At 44.1% G+C, this 21418-nt stretch overlaps 3 protein-coding genes across 4 annotated transcripts; 2 read left to right on the plus strand and 1 right to left on the minus strand.

The window, feature by feature from the left end:
* The first annotated feature begins 58 nt into the window (after positions 1 to 58).
* On the plus strand, positions 59 to 6478 carry dnajc5gb (DnaJ (Hsp40) homolog, subfamily C, member 5 gamma b). 2 transcript variants are annotated; one of them, XM_076749459.1, is made up of 6 exons: positions 62 to 238; positions 579 to 708; positions 839 to 1052; positions 1262 to 1415; positions 2336 to 2425; positions 4218 to 6478. In XM_076749459.1, the coding sequence occupies exons 2-6, from the start codon at positions 596 to 598 to the stop codon at positions 4289 to 4291; spliced, it is 645 nt and encodes a 214-aa protein (XP_076605574.1). In that variant the 5' UTR covers positions 62 to 238; positions 579 to 595; the 3' UTR covers positions 4292 to 6478. The 2 variants fall into 2 exon arrangements, with proteins under 2 accessions (XP_076605575.1, XP_076605574.1); XM_076749460.1 differs by lacking the exon at positions 2336 to 2425 and having other exon boundaries at positions 59 to 238.
* A 147-nt stretch (positions 6479 to 6625) lies between these two features.
* LOC143331868 (proton-coupled zinc antiporter SLC30A2-like) lies at positions 6626 to 10363 on the plus strand. The gene is made up of 8 exons (XM_076749054.1): positions 6626 to 6707; positions 6808 to 7016; positions 7607 to 7753; positions 8101 to 8254; positions 8342 to 8552; positions 9267 to 9372; positions 9469 to 9603; positions 10164 to 10363. The coding sequence occupies exons 1-8, from the start codon at positions 6643 to 6645 to the stop codon at positions 10259 to 10261; spliced, it is 1125 nt and encodes a 374-aa protein (XP_076605169.1). The 5' UTR covers positions 6626 to 6642; the 3' UTR covers positions 10262 to 10363.
* A 958-nt stretch (positions 10364 to 11321) lies between these two features.
* Positions 11322 to 21078, minus strand: coq8ab (coenzyme Q8A, genome duplicate b). Its single transcript, XM_076748771.1, has 15 exons — positions 20830 to 21078; positions 20308 to 20459; positions 18938 to 19240; positions 18757 to 18823; positions 17894 to 17965; positions 16943 to 17068; positions 15595 to 15680; positions 15372 to 15512; positions 15203 to 15284; positions 14961 to 15054; positions 14265 to 14406; positions 13934 to 14041; positions 13767 to 13832; positions 13174 to 13260; positions 11322 to 11998 (listed from the first exon to the last, which is right to left on the minus strand). The coding sequence occupies exons 2-15, from the start codon at positions 20440 to 20442 to the stop codon at positions 11705 to 11707; spliced, it is 1803 nt and encodes a 600-aa protein (XP_076604886.1). The 5' UTR covers positions 20443 to 20459; positions 20830 to 21078; the 3' UTR covers positions 11322 to 11704.
* Positions 21079 to 21418: the final 340 nt, after the last annotated feature.

A 21418-nucleotide genomic window follows, 5' to 3' on the forward strand; every position in this document is an offset into this window, starting at 1 on the left:
TTGAAACGCAGCCGAGCGCGCGTCAAACTGACAAATGACGTGACAGAATTCCTTCCTGTTTGACGCTTCCTGCTTCGCTGCTGCGGCTCGTCCAAAGTCTTTCTCCGGCTCATGAGGGGAGACGTTTGAACAGTGGAAACCCTTCGGCAGCTTCAATTCATGGAACAAACTCTGAGGCAATCAACGGACACATTTTGGACTCTATGATTCGACCGAAAACGGCGATATTTAATTTTCAGTGCGTAAGATTTAACGTTTAACTTCCTCCTCATGTAGCAGTGCTAACGTTAGCTAGCGTACGTCAGTTAGCTACTTGTCGTGACTTGACCCCGCGGGGTTCAGCACGAAGTAAAGTAAACCTTTTTGAGTTAACGGAAGTTCTTATGTGTGTTTAGTTCCTAGCTAACTGAAGCAGTAGTTATACAGTCAGTTACGTGGGCTGTCTGAAGTTTCGGCGTGGTTTATTTCACGTTTATTGTGGTTTACTCACTTCCTTACAGAACATACGAGCTAGTAAAGCGTTTTCTGATCGTACTGTCAAGAATCGAAAGTGAGTATTTGTGGTTTTTATGTCACAGACGTCAAACCCTGAAGCATGGAGGACCCAAACAAACTCCAGCGGAAAATGTCAACAGCAGGAGACAGTCTGTACAAAGTCCTGGGCCTTGAGAAAGGAGCATCTCCAGAAGAAATAAAAAAGGCATACAGGTTTGTTCATAAGACTCAACTCATCTGTCCATTTAGCAAACACTTGACCCTGAGGGCTACAGTAAGCTACACCATTATCATTTCCGTCCATGCGTTTGAAGGTAAACATTCCTAATTCACTTGTTTGCAGGAAACTGGCGTTGAGGCATCACCCCGATAAGAACCCAGACAACCCAGAAGCTGCTGAGAAGTTCAAGGAGATCAACAACGCCAACTGTATCCTCAACGATGAGAACAAACGGAAGATCTATGACGAGTATGGATCCATGGGCCTGTACGCTGCCGAGCAGTTTGGGGAGGAGGGTGTCAAATACTACTTCCTCATGTCCAAGTGCTGGTTCAAGGTGAGAGGCGTGGTTTGAGAGGTCTACATGTGCAGCAAATGAGTGTCCAATGCAAAGGTGACTTGGTTGCACAGTAATTTAAAATGTCTTTCAGTATGGGTTTGATCAATTCTAGTTTGGTTTTTATTTTGTTCCATGTAGATTTGGTAAATGTCTGCATACAAATGGCACACATGTACTTACAGTCCTTCCCTTTGCTTTGTGTTCAGGCCCTCGTTGTGTGCTGCAGTATTTTCACCTGCTGCTGCTGTTTGTGCTGCTGCTGTTTCTGCTGTGGGAAATGCAAATCTTCAGAAGAAGAGGACAATTTTGCCTATATGGACCCAGAGGACCTTGAGGCACAGATCAGAGAACAGGATGCAGGTGAGAGGTTTTATTCTTTTTGAAGCGCTTCAGTTCGTACAGAAAAGAAAAGGATCCCTCCTGCTGCTCACGTAAATAAAAACAGTCCAGCACCTGGAAGTCTCATGTTGCGTCGTCTGGTTCACATGTCTAACACTACATGTAAGAGTAAGTTAAACTGAAAGTAAAAGCTGTTTGTTCCATTGGTTTAGGATTTCAAAATCTTTAGTATTTCAAAAACTTCACGAGTTTGCATTTTACTAAGACCAGAGTCATCACATGAAAATTACAGTATTGCAAACTGGATTCATCCAAACTGGGAAGTACTTTGTGCTGTTAGCGCCCCCACTTTGTTGGGGCAGACTAGAGGACTGTAAGTTCATTTGTTTAGTTTAGCTGAATTAAATGTACATTGTGATTAGTAATGGATAACGCACAAGATGGCCGTGTAACAGTGGAATCTTGGGGACAAATTTAAGTTGCTAGATTTCTTAACGGCAGCTTATTTTCAGAGCTTTCAGGCTCGCTGTTTGGTCAGAGTCTTATTGTGAACAGTTAATCCTGATAGACGTTAAAGGAATAGTTGGACATTTGGGGAAATGTGCTTGTGCTCTTTCCTACTCAGAGTTAGACGAGGAGTTTGATACCACTCTCAAGATGGCATGTTAAGTACAAACTTATAGCCAGTTAGCTTAGCTTAGCATAAAGACTGGAAATGGGCAAACAAACAGAAAGTTTCTGCTGCATGTAACTCTTCACAAATCCACAAATTGCTGCTTTGTTTTCTCGTAACTCTCAGGAAGAAAGTGAACAAGCGTTTCCCAAAATGTCAAACTGTTCCTTTAAATCTCGGTCTCCGTCTCTGGTCTTTTTGTGTGCGTCTAGCCGTGACAGTGAGTGGAGACCTGTGGGTTTGCTCAGTGTTAACTTTTGTTTCACAGAAGGAGACCATGTAATAATTATTCAGCCGAGCCCTTGTGACACTTCAGCTAATGTTGTCACCTCTTCAGATGAAGGTGTCACCTCTGCAGGTAAAGTTCACCTGTTGTCGGCTGACTGCTGCTCTGTGCCGCTTGGCCTGTCTGGCAGAAGTTGAAGCAGTGTTTCGCTAACACCGCTGTAGCACAGACTAACATCTTCACTCCATCGTATTAACACCTTCAGCAGCGCTGCAGGTGGCAGCAAAATCAACGGAGCTTTTGTTCTTAACCCGTGTTCCTGTGTTCCTTCTTTAGAACTTTAACAATAAAAATAATCCAAATAACGGTTGAATGACTGAACTTTGCCTGCTGACACTTACACTCCTGTTAATAACGAGAGCAGTGGTTCTCAGTCTGAGTGCTGGGGATCATTTCAGAGGAGCCCCACGATGATTTACCTGAAAAGAAAGAAGTACATTTCTGTTAAACACGTTATCAACATCTTCCCCACATTTTCTTAAATATGAAAGTAGCTGTAAGCTTCTTGGTCTCTGTCAATAAAGAGAAATCAGGTAAAACAGGCTTTTCTCTCTCTCAGCACATCTCGCTGTAGTACCTTGTGTTCAAGGGTCAAAAGCCACAAAGTTTGAGAACCACTGACCTGGACTTTGTCGAAGCTTCTAAAAACAACCCGTGTTGTCGCAGTTGGTTTTGATTTCAGGCTTTTGAAGCTGCTTCTTCCATCTCGAGCTGTTGTTAAGCGTCGTCGTTTGGTCCGCTCTGCTGCTTTTTGCTGTGTGTTGTATAAACTAATGGAAAGTATTCGAGAAATGTTTCTGTGTGCTCGTCCCAGGACGACACGGCTCTTTACACCATTGTGCTGTTAAATCCTTCACCTGATGGCAGCGGTGGAAGATGTTTGCATAAGTAAAAGCAGCAGTATAGCAGTGAATACCTGTAATACCTGTAACAAGAAGGTCCACATTCATCATTTGACTTGTGTAGAAATACAGACGTTTTAGGAGGAAGATGTTCTCACACAAAAGTCTGAAAGAAAAGACTGCTGAATGTCTAAATATATAAATTTTAATATATTCTGCAGCATTTAAATAAGTCAATTTTTGATTAAATGCTTCCTTTGTAAAATGCTGATCCTGAAAATAACTACAGCTGATAAATGTCTGATTTCTCTCTAAATGTAGTGGAGTTAAAGTGTAAATATGCAGAAAATAAAAATACACGAGTAATATGTCTCTCCACCACTGCCTGATGCTGCAATGAGAAAAAACTAATCTGTGTTTCAGTACTTCAGTTTTCCAGGTTTCATTGTTTTAACTAGCAGGACGGCAGCTAACAAAGATTTTCATTATGGATTAATGTGTGTGTTGTTTTATTCACTTCTTAGTCTGTAAAAGAGTGATAGATACTAGAGCTCAATCAAACAGTTGGTTAATAATTAGTCTGCTGACAGAAATTAACGTAGAAAACTGCCAAAGATTCACTGGTTCTGACTTTTCAAATATAAATATTCTCCTTTATAGTTAATCAAACATCTTTGGGTTTTGGACATTTGAAGACGTCACCTTGAGAAGCTGAGAATGGCTTTTATTAAACAGTAACTAACTCGGTGAAATCAACTCGAATCGATGAATCTATCAATTATTGTCGGCAGTGAAAATTCACAGCTTCCCAGAGCTCAAGGCGACGTCCTCAGACTGTTTAAAACACATTCACGTTCAATTTCTGTCAGATGACTAATCGCTAATTCGACTAATCCTCTCAGCTCCGGTTTAACATCTAAACTCTTCTCCATTTGAAACCAGCAGCTCTGCTTTGCCAAGAAACAGATGAAATCATAGAAACCGTAGGTGTGATTAAAGACGTCTGCTTTTCCCGCCTCCAGGTGAGAATGTGCCGATTGTGATTCAGCCTCACGCGACCAACGGCACCTCGGGGACCCTGTCCGACAGCAAGTGAGTGAGTGGATCCTTCAGAGTCTGGACTGTGTAATGAGACCACATCGGCGGCTGTATCGATCGCTCTCAGAGGCTGATGATTTGTAAAAGTTGTAGGTTTGAATGTGGTTGTTTTCCTCAGAGGCTAATGTGTTAAAACGAATCAAGCAGCGATTTGATTGTGCCACAGCTTGTTTTTTTTAGTGTCAATGGGTTTGTCTTTGATCGAATCTCATATTTATTTTTTTAAGTTTTGAATCTCGGACAGTGTGTTCACTGCAGGGACAAATGCCAGCCACACAGATCAAAGCTCTGGAATAATTATTCTTCACGTGCACTTTAATATCCAAAGTTCCTGTTTAACAACCAAAAGCTGCCACGATGGTCTGAGGACTTTCTGGCCTCTTGGGTCAGAAATGTTTGAATATTTTTCTAATGCAACAGTATACATCAGCTCAGGTGTGTCAGATCATTAGAGGCCAACCACTCGGAGAGTTACGAGGTCTTCAGCCAGACTGCACATAGTTATATTTAGTAGAAACGAAATAAGGGGCTCAATTTGTGTCCCTCAAATGTAAAATAGATTGTGACTCAATAAACGGTGTATTTTAAATGTCTGAATGTCACGTCAGCTGTGTCCACTACCTGATGAGAGTTCAGAAAAGAATGCACACTTCAACATTTTGGGAGAAGCACATACTCGCTTTCTGAAAGTTGGATGAGATTTCCCACATTGACGAGTCTGGTCTCTTCACATCAGTGGACAACTCAGGACAGCTGTGTGACGGCAGAGTCGGCTGTACGAGTCCTAAAATCACGCTGAATTGACATTTTCGTAATCGCCTGAAGCGAAAGACATTTGGCATGGTTCGATTCAGGTGGAAACCGCAGACCTGATTCTGTTAGACAGCCAATCAGCAGCTCTGAAGCTCACTTCCTGGAGTTGTCACAGCAGCTTTCAGAAGAGTCCCAGATTCCCAGTCGTAATTCTGGTCTGGGTGTTGACTTCAATGCTACATGTCAGATATTGGTAATTATGGTACCTCCAATACGGCATGAAAGCATTAAGCATGGAGCTGGATGCGATTAGCCTAGCTTAGCACTAAGACTGCAGGGGGCAAAGTTAGCATAGTTCAAAAATTACCCTCTGACACGAACTTTCTAGAGACGTATCGTCGCCTTAAAACCACTGCTAAACATGCTCATTAATGACATTTAGAGGTGGATTTGTTTAACTTTGGGCAGAGCCAGGCTAGCTTTTTCCCTCTGTTTCTAGTCTTTATGCTAAGCTAGGCTAACTACCTCCTGTGGCTCCATACTGACACGACACACAAACTGGAGAGTGGCATCAGTCTTCTCTTCTAACTCACGTGAAGAAAGTGAATAAACGAACTTCCCAACATGTTGAAGTACATCAGATCAGTTCGCTGTACCTGCTCATGAAGTGACCTCATTTTTAGGTACTGACAAAGCTCCCACAAATCGCCTTTTATTTTATGACAAACACTCTTCCCACACGAAAACCAATATTGTTGATTGCTTTGCTCAACGGGGCAATCAAATTTATTGCCAAATTTCCATGTTTGACCTGGTGATGTGGTGCAGATCCAGACGTGTCAAGACGATGATCTCTGTGCGGTGTGTGAGATGATAGATGGCCTGTGTGTGTCGTGGTATGATGCTCAATACAAGAATGGTGTTTTTATGTAAATTCAGAGATATATTTATGATTGGAGATTTTATGACAAATTATTTGAGTGTATATTAAGGTTACGCCTTAAATTATGTCATCGTTCATGTTTACATTCTATTTTTTACTCATGCTGGGTGGAGGAACGTGCGGTTTGTGCCTTATCGGGTTATATTTTATACAAATCTTTGATCGTTTTTTTCTTCAGAAGCAGGATGAGTGACTCTGACAGTTCAGCAGTGTGTTTCTATAAAGTTTAAACAAACCCAGAACTGAATGTAAAAGTCAGTTTTGTATGTTTTGAGTAACAGAAATCATACAGAACTTCACAGAAGTGCCTGAATACATTTTACTGGGATTTTTTTTTTCTTCCTCTTCAGGTTTGAATTGTTTTCAAAGATTAAAGCAAAAAAAATCTATATTTTGTTTGATCTGAACATTCCCAGGTATTTTTCCACTCTTTAAACTTTCATGTTTCTGTAAATGTTTGTCTGATCAAATAAACTTGTGTGATACTGGAAATATCGTGAAGTCGTCTTGTAATTGTGAGAGTCTGTGTTTGAGCTCAGTCATTGGCTCCTGATGGCTCCACCTCTGTCAGATAACATGAGCCGGAGCAGGTGGTCAGATTCACTTTGACACTAGTTAAACTAAGAGTCCTTGACGTGGAGTCATCGCAGGGCATGGAGTTATCAACAGACTCAGAGAAACAACATCTGATTGAGACTCATGTTCAGCCTCTTGGATGGTAAGTTTTCATTCCTTTTATCCTCTCATTCATGCTTTTTTTTTAGTTTCTACAATCACTTAAATAAAGATGATTTATCAGGAAACCTGTCTTCTCTCAGGACGAGTTCTCCGGAGGACAAGTATTCAGACTCTGCCTCAGAGCTGAGTGAAGATGCCTCCAGCGAGGACGGTCTATGGCAGCCCGAGCGGCTCTGCCAGGAGACGCACTCGATATTGGGGGCTGAAAGCGACGGCAGACGTGTGGCCAGGAGGAAGCTTTACATCGCCTGCGCCGTCAGCCTCGTCTTCATGGCCGGAGAGGTGATCGGTGAGATGAGAAAGCATCGTCACAACTGATTTCACCTGCCGCAAACGTACCAGGAAAAACAAGAAAAACATCAACAAAACAGAGAAATAGTATTTAAAATCTGCAGCAGAACAGGAAAATTATAGAAAACAAGTAAAAAATATCTAGTCTTATTTTAAGAGTAGAGCAGCCAAACTAAAAATAAGCACATTTGTCTTTGATGCAGCTGTTTTGTTCTTGTGTCTGTTGATCGAACAGCTTTATTGTTCTAGTTTCAAGCATTAAGTCACTCAGAACCAGGAATAAAATCTCAGTATGAAGTTTTAATAACTTATCGAGATAATTGAGGACCAAGAAGCTTAAAACAAGTGAGATGCAAGTAAAAACTGCCTGGAGAGGAGATTACCTGACAGACACAAAGCAAGATACGTGTCCTGAATTACCGTTAATGTCGTCTGTTAAGAAAATGCTGGCTGATGTCTGTAATGTGCTTTAAGAGCAACTCACAGCGATGGAAAGTAACTGAGTACTCAACTACTGAAGTGTAATTTTGAGCAACTTTTACTTTACGTGACCTGACAGCCTGCAGGGACCACCCCTCCTCTCCACAGGTGGATACGCTGCTCACAGTCTGGCCATCATGACGGACGCTGCTCATCTCCTGACCGACTTCGGCAGCATCATGATCAGCATCTTCTCCCTGTGGCTCTCATCCAGGCCTCAGACTCACACCATGACCTTCGGATGGCATCGAGCAGGTGACATCAAAATAACGTGGTCGCGTTGCTCTTTTAAAGGACTCGTTGAGGTTCAAGAGTCTTTATGTCTGTCCTCTGGTTCAATAAACACTGTAAAATTTCCTGGGATCAGCTGAGTTTTGGCTCTAAATGACGCTTCGTCGCAGGTGACTTTCTGTTGCCGTCATCTTATAAATCACTTAATCACTTACACACAAATGTTTGTGAGTATTTTGCTCTGTTTCTCTTTGTTGTTAGACAGTTGTATTGTGAATACAGTTCATCAGGATTTGTGCTCTGACCTCATATAAATGACTGAATTTCTTAATGCTGTGTCTTGTCTGACTGTCAGCTGTTGTGTTCATCAGAGATTCTGGGCATGTTGCTGTCCGTTGTGTCTATCTGGACTGTGACAGCAGTGTTGGTCATATCAGCCGTTCAGAGGATCACTGATGGAGACTACGACATCGACACTCACATCATGCTCATAACCTCGGGTTGTGCTGTGGGGGTCAACGTCCTGTGAGTACAAAGAGCTCATCGTCAGGATCATTCGTGTCCGGTGTATCAGACGCCGTTTAGAATCAGTTTGGACGTTGTTTTATTTAGGATGGTCCTGATCCTCCATCAGTCCGGTGCGTCACACGGCCACAGTCACAGCTTTCCCACCGGCTGGCAGCAGAGGGACAAACACCATCATGACCATAGTCACGGTCACGGCCACGGCAACGCCAGCGTGAGGGCGGCTTTCATCCACGTGGTGGGAGATCTGCTGCAAAGTGTCGGAGTCCTGCTGGCTGCCACCATCATCCACATCAGGGTCAGTATCAGCCAAAACACTGAAGGGCTCCAAAGAAGTCACCAAAAAAAAACAGCACTAACAGCCTGCAGCCATGTGAGCAGCTCTGTGTAGGCACAGCAGTGCCTTCAGCTAACCGCTAACATCAGTTAGCATGCTCACAATGACAACAAACTGATGCTAATGTTTACCATGTTCAGCACCTTAGTGTGTTAGCACTATTAAAAACACACTAATGAGGCACACTGTGGCCCTGGATGACATTTTCCTTCATTACTAAGAACACACACACACACTCACTGTGTGTTTGAGTTTCACACCATCCCGCTGCTGCAAATACTCCCTAAAGCACCGAGTGTGTATTAATCCGCGGCAGAAAATAGTCCCAAACACATGCAATTTGTTTCCTTCAGTTTGATAAATGTTTGCTAAAAACTACCGTACCCAGCTGCTTTAGGAAATGATGTAGTCTTTAAAAAAATAAAATCATATGTTAGTAATTGTATTTAAAGATTAACTCTTTGTAGAAGGAATCAGTGGGTCGGAGAGTATTGACAGGACAAACATGTCGGCAGTTTTGGTCTTTTCATGGCCTCTAATTTCCTGAAAGTGGGTGCAAGCGAGAGTGACCAAGTTATTCTGCAGGATGAACATTCATTTAGCAGGAGTTCACTGTCAGCGAGAGGAGTCGCTTCAAGCTCCCTCCTGTGGTTTTTTTATTTGTATTCCTCACAGCCTGAATATAAAGTAGCAGATCCAATTTGCACGTTCCTGTTCTCGATTCTCGTTCTCGGAACAACGCTTCCAGTCACAAAGGATGTTTTCAGAATACTGATGGAGGGTAAGCGCACTTCCTGCATGTCTGTTGTGACATTATCGTGTGATTGGCTGCAGTTGGTGCGTTGGCGGCACTCAGCGTCGTCTTTGCTTTCTGCAGGCGTTCCTCAGGACCTTGGCGTCAGCGCTGTGAGAGAGCTGCTGCTGGCGGTGAGAGGAGTCGTGGCCGTTCACAGTTTGCACATGTGGAGCCTCAACACGACTCACTGTTTGCTCTCTGTCCACGTGGCCACAGGTAGAGGCAAAATCAACACTGCTAATCTGCACCACACAGCAGGAAGTTTAGATTAGTTTAAATTCTACTAATTAGCTCCTTTGTTAATTTGTTCTGCTCTTAGTTCACATTAGTCGTCATTTAAAAGAGTGTTCCCTCACCCACAGGCAGGGTGTGGCCGAAAAAATCCAACGCCTCAAGTAAATACGGGCTAGTACATAGTAAAATTACACCAATGTGTATCAGCACTCTTCATAATTTGACCCTCCAAGAGCACCAGTGGTTGTTTCTTCTTACTTTAATCTTGTTTCAGTGTTGGCAGTTTTTTTCTTTTATCTGAAACTTGAGCAGGTCTCCTTTGCAAAATACATTTCCAGCCTCAATGGGACTTTAAATAAAAGTTAAATTAGTTAAGATAAATAAAACGAACGTATTTCATGTAGTGAACACAGCCTTATCGTAATTGAAAGCAGGTCCAGTTAAGCACAAATCAGGATGAATTCAGACCAGAGTCCAACTGAAGACCAAAATAAAGCCTGAGCAGTTAAAAAGGAACGTGTTGCCTGTATTTGTGTCCTCAGAGGAAGCAGCTGATCCACAGATCGTCCTCACGAAGGCCACAAAGCTCCTGCGCTCTGAGTTCGGTTTCTCCAGCATCACAATCCAAGTGGAGCGTTAGAGGGGCGACGGCTGCAGGTCCTGGACTGGACGATGACTGTGGAGACTCTGGACTGGGCTGCTGCTGCCTCACAGCCTCCTGCAGCTTCACATTTCAGGAGTCTGTGGCGCCGCTTACATCACTCAGTCCAGCCTCTACGAATTTGATTTACAGGTGATCCCTGTAACGAGTGCAGTTACTCTCCTGTAAATCTCAGAGCTGCGAGTCTTTGATAGGATATTTATTCATGCTGTCATAATCAGGTGTGTTTCCATCCAAATGTATCGCAAAATTTAACTGAATGTTGAGAAAATTTGCAGAATATAATGTTGATTATTAGGAGTTGGTTCATCAATAAGCTAAGATGGCATGATCAGAAATCATGATGGAAATGGTCACCTCAGATCTGTGTGGAGCCCCGAGGAGGCGTTCTAGTCTTCTTCTCTCGGAGGAAACAGCTGATCACCTAAATGTTCGCTGTGTCGTAACTTACCTGAAAAAGGTGTTTCCATCTCCATTCAGTGCTTCAACTGTTCAGAAAAAGGCAAAAATCACCTGGAGCCAGCGTAAAAACATGGGCTTTTATTTTTTATTTTGCCGTTTCCATGAACCTTTTTTTATTTCTGTACTTCAAAATGTGAATAAAATACACTGGTGGAAACACGACGACGGTCACGTTGGACTTATTGGCTACTTTTCTGACAAACTGGCTACTCAGGAATTTTGGGAAAAAGATTTAATGTTTATGTATGAAGCAGCAGATTCTTATGTTGTGACCTGATAACATATTTCTGTGACTGTTAGAAAGACCTCCTTCTTTGCACAGATCTGAGTAATGGTAGTTGTAAATGTTGTATAAATACAACGTTTTCACTGTTGTTGCTTGTTCTTCAAGTCTTCTGATGATTAAGTTGTTCACCTAAGTTGTTTCTCCTCTAACAGAAAACATATTTTCACCCACAATTGATGCATCTTCACATCATTTGGAGCCTTTCAGTCGGTCGACGTCTGTTTGTCGGAGCTTTAAAATAATCATCTGCGCTCTCAGAAATGCACAAATCAGTGATGCTGATTTCTTTTTGCAACATCAGTGTCAATTTATTTCAACTGACAAATCCTGGTCTCCGTTCCTCAAAGCGTACAGAGTTATGGGGCTGCACAGGGCGCACAACAAATCCATTCAAATACGTACAAACAGGCTGCGCTGACTTAATGTTAGTCTGGATGGGAGTCCTGGTCAACATGAGTGATGGAATATGGATATGGATAATGGATGAAACTCATATCAGGGTACTTGATGAGTCTACAGAGCAGACCACAGTAAAAAACACAAAACTAAGCAACATCTGGACAACATCTGGCCCAGGATGCACAAAAATACCTTCACAGGTCAGAATGTGTGAGTAAATTGTTCGACGTACCACACACTCCTGGTTTCACAGCACCTTTTGGAAAACTTCAGCCTCAGTGCGTCGGCTTGGGCCGTCCGTCTTCCCAGTACTTCCCGTAGGCCTCCTGGAACATGTTCTTACAGGCAATTTTAGCTTTGAGTTTGGAGCAGATGAGGAAGGAGCCGCCCATCTTGCGGTGGAGGGAGTACGTCTCCTCAGGAGGCGGCGTGAGTCGCTCCCTCAGCATCACGGGGATGAGGCTGTGGATGCGCTCGGTGGTGCTCTGAGCCCCGAAGTCAAAGAGCTCCTCGGAGGAGAAGGCCTCCCCGAGGATCATCACTGCGTCCACGTGGGCCTTCTCCATGGCCTGAGTGCAGGACACACGGTTAGCAGACAGGCTTTAAAGCAGAAGGTCTACATGCATGGAAGTACTTAACTCTCTGCTGTCCCTGTTAGCTTAGCACAAAGGCTGGAAACAGGCTAAACAGCTCGCCCGGCTCTGTCCAAGTTAACAGAATCTGCCCACCAGCTCCTCTAAAGTCCACTAATTAAACTGTCATAACCTCTTTGTTTAATCTGTATAAAAACTGAAGTGGACAATGGGGAGTTTTGTGTTGGACTAATTCTGACCCAAAACCAAAAACTTCCTGGAGAACTTAGTCACATGTTAAAAGATTATTAATGATTTAATGTTTTACCTGCTCAAGGTGTTTGTATACTGTTCAGCAGACTCTCTTTTACCATAATTAGTACTAAATTACTAATTATTCCCAGGTATTTTTCTTTCCAGGAAACTTCCATGACAACTGTCAAGAGTACAGAGATGTTCATTCACAATTCTGTCACTGTTGTTGCAGTTCCTCTCGGTCGCCATTAGAGGGCGATACAGATTGTAGAAGACTTAATGCCACTTGAATGAAAATTAGTAAATGTAAATTAATGTTAATGTAAGTTACTAAACTCTTTTGTTGGATGTTGTACTTTTTACATCACTCCTCTAGAGTTCCTTTAATCTTACATACAAAACATGCGATCAGCTTATTAAATATGATGCATGTTACAGATTAAAGGCCTCGCAGGTGTTCACAGTGATGATGAAGCTGTGTGTGAGGTCTTCATGTCCTGAGAGGAATGATAAAATGTGCATACAGATTATCTGATGGTTATCTCAGGATAGGCTCCGTCATTCAATCATTTAACGTCTACACTGTGGTATCGTCACTTCAACTTAAATAAAGGATCTGAGTACGTCTTCCAACACCGGGAAGAAGTCACATGATCAGGTCATGAGCTGATCATGTGATTTCTTCAACTGTATTTCTTGCCAGTTACTTTCGGGTGAACACCGACATGGTTGCTGATTGTTTCTTAATTGTTTAGTGTTTTTAATGAACCGTTTGAACAGCCAGCTGGTTTTATCGTCTAGGACTGAATTTAACCTCCTGAGCTGATAAATTCAGGTCAGTCAGTGAACTGACTGTTTGGACAGGAAACTACGTGTGACCGATTACGCTCTGCGGCGGTTTACGAGGACGATGTTACCTTTGTCTCGTATCCTGTGAGGAACTTCATGTCTCTGGATCTCTGCAGGACACCTTCTCTGTTCTGATTTGCAGCTGCATTAATGATCTGATGAGAGAAAAAAAATCTGTCCTGATCTAATGAAATGTTTGCCTACATCAAAGTAAAGCAAGTTACGTGTCTCTTTGCATCATTTGAAGCCACTGACATGCAAAACCATCAATTTATTGCTGCCACCATGACAAAATAATAGTGTTCGCTTTGTTCTCAAGGACATGAAAGACAGATGTCACGTTGTTTTGACACATTTTCTCATTATTACTACATAAAAATGACAGTCTGCTGTTCTTGTAACAAACATAATACGTTGGCTGGATGATACTCTCACCGTGTCTCATCCCAAACATGAAATAAAACTTAATTAAACCACATTAACCAGTGACTTTTTCCAGCTAATGTGAGCCACAGTGTTCTCTCTTCAGGCACTGACTGGAAAGGTTTTAATTAGATAAGTCTAAAGCTGTGATAACAAGAATAATAAGGAGAAAATGTGTTAAAATAAGGCAAATACTATAAATATAACAGTGTCGTTTTACACTTGAGCAGCTTCTCACCTCGATGTAGGTGTCAGTGAAACTCTTATCAAACCCCCGCGTAGCTCCAAAGTCCAGCAGTGCAACCTGAAGACATGAAACACAAGAACAGACCTCAGCGAAAAGGAGAAATACATAAATATTAATGTACCGACAGTGTGAACGTGGAGGGACTGAGACAAACTGACCTTGTGAGTTTGAGGGTCAAAGAAGAAGTTGGACCAGTTTGGATCAGTCTGCATGTACCTGAACTCAAACAGCTCCCTCAAGCATAAAATCAAGATCTGCTCACAAATCTATCAGGAGGAGGAGAAAGAAGAAAAGGACTGAGGTGAAACGGCTACTTCAGCGGAAAAACTGAGCTCCACGTATCATTGAGCGGACGGTGATCAAATGTATGTGACTCTGGCCTTTTAAAGGTGGCATAAACCTGCAGTCGGCCTCCAAAGCGTGCAACATCTTGGCAGCGCGCAGGTGTAAATTGTGCCGCAGGCGGTGCAGATTTCACGGTGGTCATACCTCGTTCCTGAGCTCCTGGGAGAGGTCGGTGGCCTGGTCCAGAGGGAAACCGGGCACCAGCGTCGTGGTGAGGACGTGCTGGCTGCTCAGCTCGTCAATCACATCTGGCACATAGAAGAAGGGGTGATCCTTCAGCAGCTCTCTGCAGTAACAGCAAAGAGGAATGACTTCCAGGAAACAGGCCGTCCTGGTCCACAGGTGGACTGAGCTAACCTGGCAGCTAAACCAGAAGCTTTGCTCACTCTTTCTGTTGCTTTCCAGAGTTAGATGAGAAGATCGATGTCGCTCTCATCTCTGTAAGATAAATATTAGGTTAATGCCCGCAGCTGGTTAGCTTAGCTTAGCATAAAGACTGGAGACTCTGGATTTTATACAGATTAAACAAGATGTGTTAATTAGTGATCTTTGGAGGTGACGGCGGGTAGATTTTGTTACATGTGGACAGAGCCGGGCTAGCCATTTCCAGTCTTTATGCTAAGATAAGCTAACCGGCTGTAGCTTCATATTAAACCATACAGACTTCAGAGGGGTTTCGATCTTCTCACTAAGCTCTCGTCCAGACAGCAAAGTAAGCAAAACAAACGTCGGGCTGTGAAGCTTCCTGGTCGTGATTTCAGTTCCTCTGTGAGCAGGAAATGTTTTCACTTTGGTCATATGGAGAACTACGGATTGATATTATCAGTGTGAACAACTCACTGGAACTTTTTGGCACATTTGGCCTCTCTTATGTAATCACACTCCAGCGCCAGCTCGCGGCTCATGACCTCAATGAGGTGCTCAGGAAACAGACCTGTGAAGAGGGCAAGTGTTAAAAAGCTGAAAGTCACGACATTCGAGCTGCTCGCGTCTGTGGTTCTGTTGACACGAGCAGAGCTTATGGACATCAGACAATAGCAGCTGTTATCACAAACATGATGAAAACCCTCCAACAATGTTACCTTCGGGCAGCGCGTTGCTTAAACTCAGAGCAGTCATGATATTATTCACGTCACTGTCGATACTCTTGGCGACTCCGGGGTACTGAAAGAACAGATCTGATTGTGAGATTTGCTGTATTTGGTCATAGCTCCCTTCTGTGTTTTATCTCCGTGCAAACGCTCGTCTCACCTGAATCTTCATGGCGACCTCTCTGCCGTCCTTCGTTCTCGCTAAATGCACCTGACCAATGGACGCCGCTGCAAACGGCTTCTCCTCAAAGTACTCCAGCTTGTCTCTCCAGTTCGGGCCGAGGTCGCTGCTGACGGCTTTCTGCAGAGAGAAGACAAACCGTCTCATCTTCAAGCTTGGTTTACTGAGTTTGTGCCGTTTACTGCCGCTCTCTGGACCGTACCATCATCTGCTTGGAGGGCATGAAGTCTGCGCTCTGTCGAACACGCTCAAAGATTTTGGCCAGCTGAGGGTTAATGAAGGCGTCATCTGAGAGGAGACAAAATAGCAGACGAGCAGAGCGAGAACAGTCGTTTATCGTTTTGTCACAAAGGTGACATATACAAGTTTTGTAAGGCCAGAAGTTTATAAGTTCACTACATTCATGCCTGAATACTTCACGAAGCTGATAGCTGCTCCCAAACCAAAACCTCAGGACACTTAGACAGTAATGACACTGAGAAACAAGTGGTAAAAACATTAAAGGACCATAGTCAACAATAAAAGGAGGTAAAATAAGAAGTAAATAAAACAAGAGTGCACATGAGGTTTCTATTTGTTCCACAAATTAACTTGAATGTACAAGAACTTCAAGGAACTTCGTCCTCTGGCGTCCTGCCCTGTGCCGAGATGTTGCCATAACACAAAGTCACTCTAAAGGTGATGATGGCCTCGATAACCGAATGAAAAAACTGCACCAAAACCTTCCTGTGATGTGGAAAAAATGTCATGTACTTCAGGCAGCAGCACACATACAACACGAGCACGAGCACGAACAAGTGACTTATCAATGAACTGACTAATTGTTTCTGCTCTGCATCATCTGCTGACAGATGATCAAAACCTCCAGAACAGCATCTAAATGGACACTGAGCTTCTGTTTCCAAGGTCGAGAACGAGCCCTGAGGCTCCACGTTAACGGAGATGAAGATGTCTGACGGGAGCAGTTTGTAATTCTGGATGAGTCGAACAGATTGAGGGAGAACGTGCAGGATGACCCACAAAGGTCCTGGAAACCCCTTCAGAGGAGCAGCGAGCGTTTGCTGAGCGACCTTCTGAAAGATCAGGAAAACAAATGCTTCACTGTGTTTGTGACGACAATAAACGGACACTCAGAGCCGAAGGCGCGTCGCTCAAAGCCGACACACTCGCAGTGTTGGTTTAGCCTCGGCTGCCTACAATAGCCCTGCTGGAATGGTACGTATTGTGTTCAGCTGGCCCCGGGTTTATTTTAGGTGATGACATTTCCCAGCTACTGAGGCGATGCTGTTTGTTTGCCAGCGAGTCCGAATCAGAAGCATGATGGAGTCCTGCTGGGAAGGTGGAGCAGCAGTTTACCGACTGTGGTGACAGCTGAACCTTTATTTGCACATGTGGATTTACTGTGCGTAACGTGCTGAGCTCTGTGTGTGTGTGTGTGTGTGTGTGTGTGTGTGAGGTCCTCTTGTCCTTGCAGTACGCAAGCAGAAGACAGATTTCTAAGTGGATGATGATTTAGAGCCATCGGAGGCCATTTTCTGACGACACCTCACCTTGAATGCTGAGCATCTGCCCAAGTTTCAGAGCGGCACCTCGGACTTTGCAAAGCGTCCGGACGATTCTTTCGGCGTTGGCCTCAGAGAGGAAGGCACTCGAGTCCAGTACGGCCTTTTTATCACCTGAAAAACACACACATCATTCAGAACAGGTGATACTGATCTCAGCTACAGAGAAGATGCTCACATTTTTGATGATCATCTACTGCAACAAGGAGCAGCTAAACACTGGGAAAGATGTGGAATGCTCCAAAAACACCTGTTTGGAACATTCCACAGGTAAACAGGTTGATAGGTGATAGGATCATGATTGGGTGTGAAAGGGGCATCCTGGAAAGTCTCAGCTGTTCACAAGTGAGCATGGAGCGAGGTCCAACCCTTTGTGAACACATGATTGGATAAAGGAGATTGCTACGTGGGCTCAGGAACACTTCATTTTATCTGTGGGTGTATTTGCCGTTATGTTGCCAATCAGCGATCAGGTCTGCTTCATGGTGATATTGGAAATTTTGCATCAATATGAGGACCGATTTTACTGACTGGATGTCGCATAAAAACAGACATTCCTGTTTTTGTTATTTCAGTTACATTAGAACGATTACACCCCTCGCTGGGCGTCACTTAATGGTAGAAACATTCCTATTTTTTATCTGAAACTGACTCTTTTTCTTCATCATTCACTGTGACATGTTTATATACTGTGGAACCCAGTTAGATGAACTGATTTCTACATCTTAAACTAACGGGAACTTCACAGTAAACAAATGGATCCCAGCTGTTTACATATGATCTTAAACGTGAAGCTCAGTCTGTCCCTCTTGTTTAAACGACATGTAAGATGAAGGCAGGCCGAGCTGCTTTAAGGTGGAGACGACAGCCTGAAACATGATCATCCAAAGCTAAACGCTCCCAACTCATAAACTCATAAAACAATCGTCCTCTCATCACTTTGCTGCTGAGGTTGTAAACTCTTCTTCGCCACTGCAGCGATCGCCCCGAGGCCGAGTCCGACCGCCAGACCTGCAAAAAGAGACAAACACAGAACTTATTCAGTGAACAGACGGAATGCCGACAGTGTTCACCTTATCAGTGTCCTACTCTGCATTTGATAACAGCTACAAGAAAAAAAATAACAGCAGTCAGTGACCAGAGGCGGCTCTAATTTCTCAAGGCAACGCTCAGAGAGTTCAGAGGTAAACTCAGGCCCGGAGGGAACAGCTGATACGACTGTAAGCGTGCTGCCCTTTGATGAGCAGAAGGCTGCGAGCTGACAACACGTTTTACATTAGCGGGATTCTCCGGCAGGACTCCCGAGCGTCCCCCAAACATTTTCTCAGCTACTGATCGAGGAGCACGTCAGCGCTTCCCACAGTCTGACCCCAGGTCTGCAAAACCGGTGAACCGAGGTCAAAACCCAAAATAGCCACTGCAAACAACACCTCTACCTGTAAAGACGTGACCAAATCTGCCGTGTTGACATCCTGCAGAGCAGCGTCTCCCATGAGCCTTTGCTGCTCTGTCAGGAAGTGCCAGCGCTGCCAATGTCATTTGCACAACTTGTTTGCACAACTCATGTCAAAAATAGTTGGAAGTTAGCTGAGCGATGCCGGAGTGCGTTTCAGATTAGTAGAATTATCCTGAGCTTAGAAAAGCTCCAAATTCAGATCCAGAGTTATAAAAAAAACAAGCAAACTCAACATGAAGGATTAATTCTCAATCAATGAATGAAACCGCTGTGGTCATGAGGATGATGGTGGTGCCAGTGTCACTTTGCTTTGGCTGTGAACTGACGCAGCAGTGAACTCACCCACCTCCAAAATTCACCAGCCTTCCTAACCGAGTGACCGGCACCTTCCGCTCTCTGGCTCTGTCGCTGAGCTGAAAGACAAGAGAACGACTCAGCAGCTCCAGGGACAAAAGACCAATCAAATGCTCCGCTAATAACAACATCAATGAAACGAGTAGTACTGATCAAGGTGCTGCCGTGGATACCACTTGTTTGTGCTGCTTCTTGTCTGTTTTCTTGACGTTTCCCGCTTTATCAACGCCCGCTGACGTCAGCCGCTCCACTGTGGAGTTGTCCTGGTTAAGTAACCTCGTATGTCCAGAGAACAGGTGGCTCGGCCAGTCCCTGCGGTACTTCTTCGTGCTGGGTCTCCCGCTGCAGGTCCCCTGTCCGCCATGTACACTTCCGATGAAGCAGGCGCTGAAACCAGCTCCCATAGTGGAGTATCTGTGAACCCGTGCCGCCGTGACTCTGTGGACGCACACTTCCTGCTGTTTGTTCAACGTCTCCTGGACGACAAAACATGATCCATACGAGCAGGTGTTAAAGGCGCAATTCAGCGTTTTGGGAAATGGCGCCTAAAGTTCACTCTAATGTCTCTGTCAGCCCGTTAGCTTAGCATAAAGCCTGGAAACAGCTCGCCTGGCTCTGTCTAACAGTAACAAAATGCAGCTATCAGCACCTCTGAAGTTCACTGATTAACATGTTTTATCTCATTTGTTTAATCTGTGCAGGAACTGAAGTGTAAATATGACAAAAACAGTGTTGGTAGGACGATTTTGTTACCTTTGGACAGATGCAAGCTAGTTGTTTCCAGGCTTTATGCTAAGCTGAGCTAACCAGCTGCTGGTTGTAGCCTCATATTCCACAGATGTGAGAGTGTTATTGATCTTCTCATCAGTCTGTCTGTGCTGCTGAAGTCTGATATGACACAAGACAAAGGGGAAGCTTTGATTTGACTGTTTGAGGAGCAGCAATCAGTAAAAAAAAGAAGTCAAACTGGCTTAAAAGTGCAGATTATGGAAGAATTTCTGATTTTAGTGGCCTGTGATTGCTTGAATCAATGGTCACAAGATGATTCATGGGGAGAGAAGAGAAAAAGAATTACTGTGTTACACAAACTTGAACTCATTTTTCGGTGAAAGATGGGGTAGTTTCACCTCTTCAGACCTCTAATACTTCTTCAAATGAAACTCGGAAAGTTTCAAGGGGAGAATCACGAGCTGGTGGACCGTTGAAAGCTGAGACGAGGGGTCACAAGTTTCGTTTTGAGGGCCCACGAGCCAAAAAGGCCGATAAATATAGGCTCAAATTTTGTTTTGGAAAGTTTCCTCCCCGTCAGCACAGCACAGCTGTCACCATTCTGATGTCTTTTGATTGAAAGAGCACTATCACACCTTTAAAATCCTTACTAATTAAATCCTCTGTGTCTACTCTTCCAGCATCACCTGCCTCACAGCCCTTGATGAGGTGGCGGTGGCAGAGGCTGACAGAGGAGGTATCTGGGTTGCATGTTTCTGAAACTTTATCCAGCTCTGGAGCTGCATGACGGCCAAATCACGGCTGACTTGCTCACCCTTGCTGATCCAGCAGCGCCATGGAAGTTGACCAGCCTCTGGTTCCCGGTGCCGCGAGGGCCACCTGCCGGGGCTCTCCTGGCAGCCTGCTTCATCCAGGTCAGGCCCCTCCAGACCACCGTGTCACCTGTCATGGTGTTGATGTTCAGACCTGCGGATCCAGGAAAAACAGGGTGAAGGTCTTTGCAGCAGGTTGCTTTTAGGCTGTGAGATGTGAGTTAAGCTGCGTTCATGTTGCCATGCTCGCAGGATAAAGCATGACTCCACATCCGCAGCATGGTTGGGAAATACAACCCAGGCTGATCAAATACTGATTAAAAGTTTAGTATTAACGGACTGTCTGCGTGCTCAGAGAGCAGAAACAAACAAAAAAATAAAATAAATAAAAAATAAAAAAAATCACAAATGCATACTGAAAAGTTTTAAAACTAACGTGAAACAAAGAGTTAAATGATGTGACGGCTGACTTGACTCACATTTAAAAATCCATCAAAGTGACAAAGAGTTCAGTTTGTACTCACCAACTCTACAGCAGAAGTGCTCTCAGCTGTGTGAGCGTGCAGAGCATCGTGCGAGCCGCCGTTCACCTTGACTGGACTTGACACAGTTTTCTAGTAAACACCGAGTCCAGCGCGGCAGAGGCGGGCGACACGCTGAAGGACATGCTAATTCCCCCCCAGGCGACCCGGGGGTGGGGGGGGTGGGGGTGACGAGCGCGGGCCAATGAGGCAAAGTTCAGCCGGCGGCTCCGGGTATCAACAAACCTCCGCACTGGCTGCACAAACTGTCAGTCGCCTGACGTGTGACGTGTGCACACATGCTGCGTTCACGAGATACCAGAAAAATCCGGATTTATCCATGACACACAACTAAAGACTTAGAGTAGGTGCAACTCTCAACCCTCAAACCTCCAAAGTACGATCTTCTGAGGAGCACTTGAAAGCAGCAATACCCCATACAGCTGTGAACTGATTCACGTTTGGCTACAGCAGCTGCTGTTAAGTAAATGATAAATTACCTTTCAATTTTACCGAAAGAGCAGCAACATTGAAATAATACAAGTGTCCAACAAACTAAATGACATGCCTGCTCTGCTTGGACTTTATTCAC

This window comes from Chaetodon auriga, chromosome 14, assembly GCF_051107435.1.
Source record: "Chaetodon auriga isolate fChaAug3 chromosome 14, fChaAug3.hap1, whole genome shotgun sequence".
In the NCBI taxonomy this organism is placed as follows: Eukaryota; Metazoa; Chordata; class Actinopteri; order Chaetodontiformes; family Chaetodontidae; genus Chaetodon; species Chaetodon auriga.

Coding starts and splice junctions, on each gene's coding strand:
- LOC143331868 (XM_076749054.1), top strand. CDS start 6,643: ATGGAGTTATCAACAGACTCAGAGAAACAACATCTGATTGAGACTCAT. Junction 6,708..6,807: donor CATGTTCAGCCTCTTGGATG/GTAAGTTTTCAT, acceptor GTCTTCTCTCAG/GACGAGTTCTCCGGAGGACA. Junction 9,373..9,468: donor TTTCAGAATACTGATGGAGG/GTAAGCGCACTT, acceptor TGCTTTCTGCAG/GCGTTCCTCAGGACCTTGGC.
- coq8ab (XM_076748771.1), bottom strand. CDS start 20,442: ATGACAGGTGACACGGTGGTCTGGAGGGGCCTGACCTGGATGAAGCAG. Junction 18,824..18,937: donor AGAAGCAGCACAAACAAGTG/GTATCCACGGCA, acceptor CTTGTCTTTCAG/CTCAGCGACAGAGCCAGAGA. Junction 11,999..13,173: donor TCACAGGATACGAGACAAAG/GTAACATCGTCC, acceptor TCCTGCACTCAG/GCCATGGAGAAGGCCCACGT.
- dnajc5gb (XM_076749459.1), top strand. CDS start 596: ATGGAGGACCCAAACAAACTCCAGCGGAAAATGTCAACAGCAGGAGAC. Junction 1,416..2,335: donor GATCAGAGAACAGGATGCAG/GTGAGAGGTTTT, acceptor TTTGTTTCACAG/AAGGAGACCATGTAATAATT. Junction 2,426..4,217: donor TGAAGGTGTCACCTCTGCAG/GTAAAGTTCACC, acceptor TCCCGCCTCCAG/GTGAGAATGTGCCGATTGTG.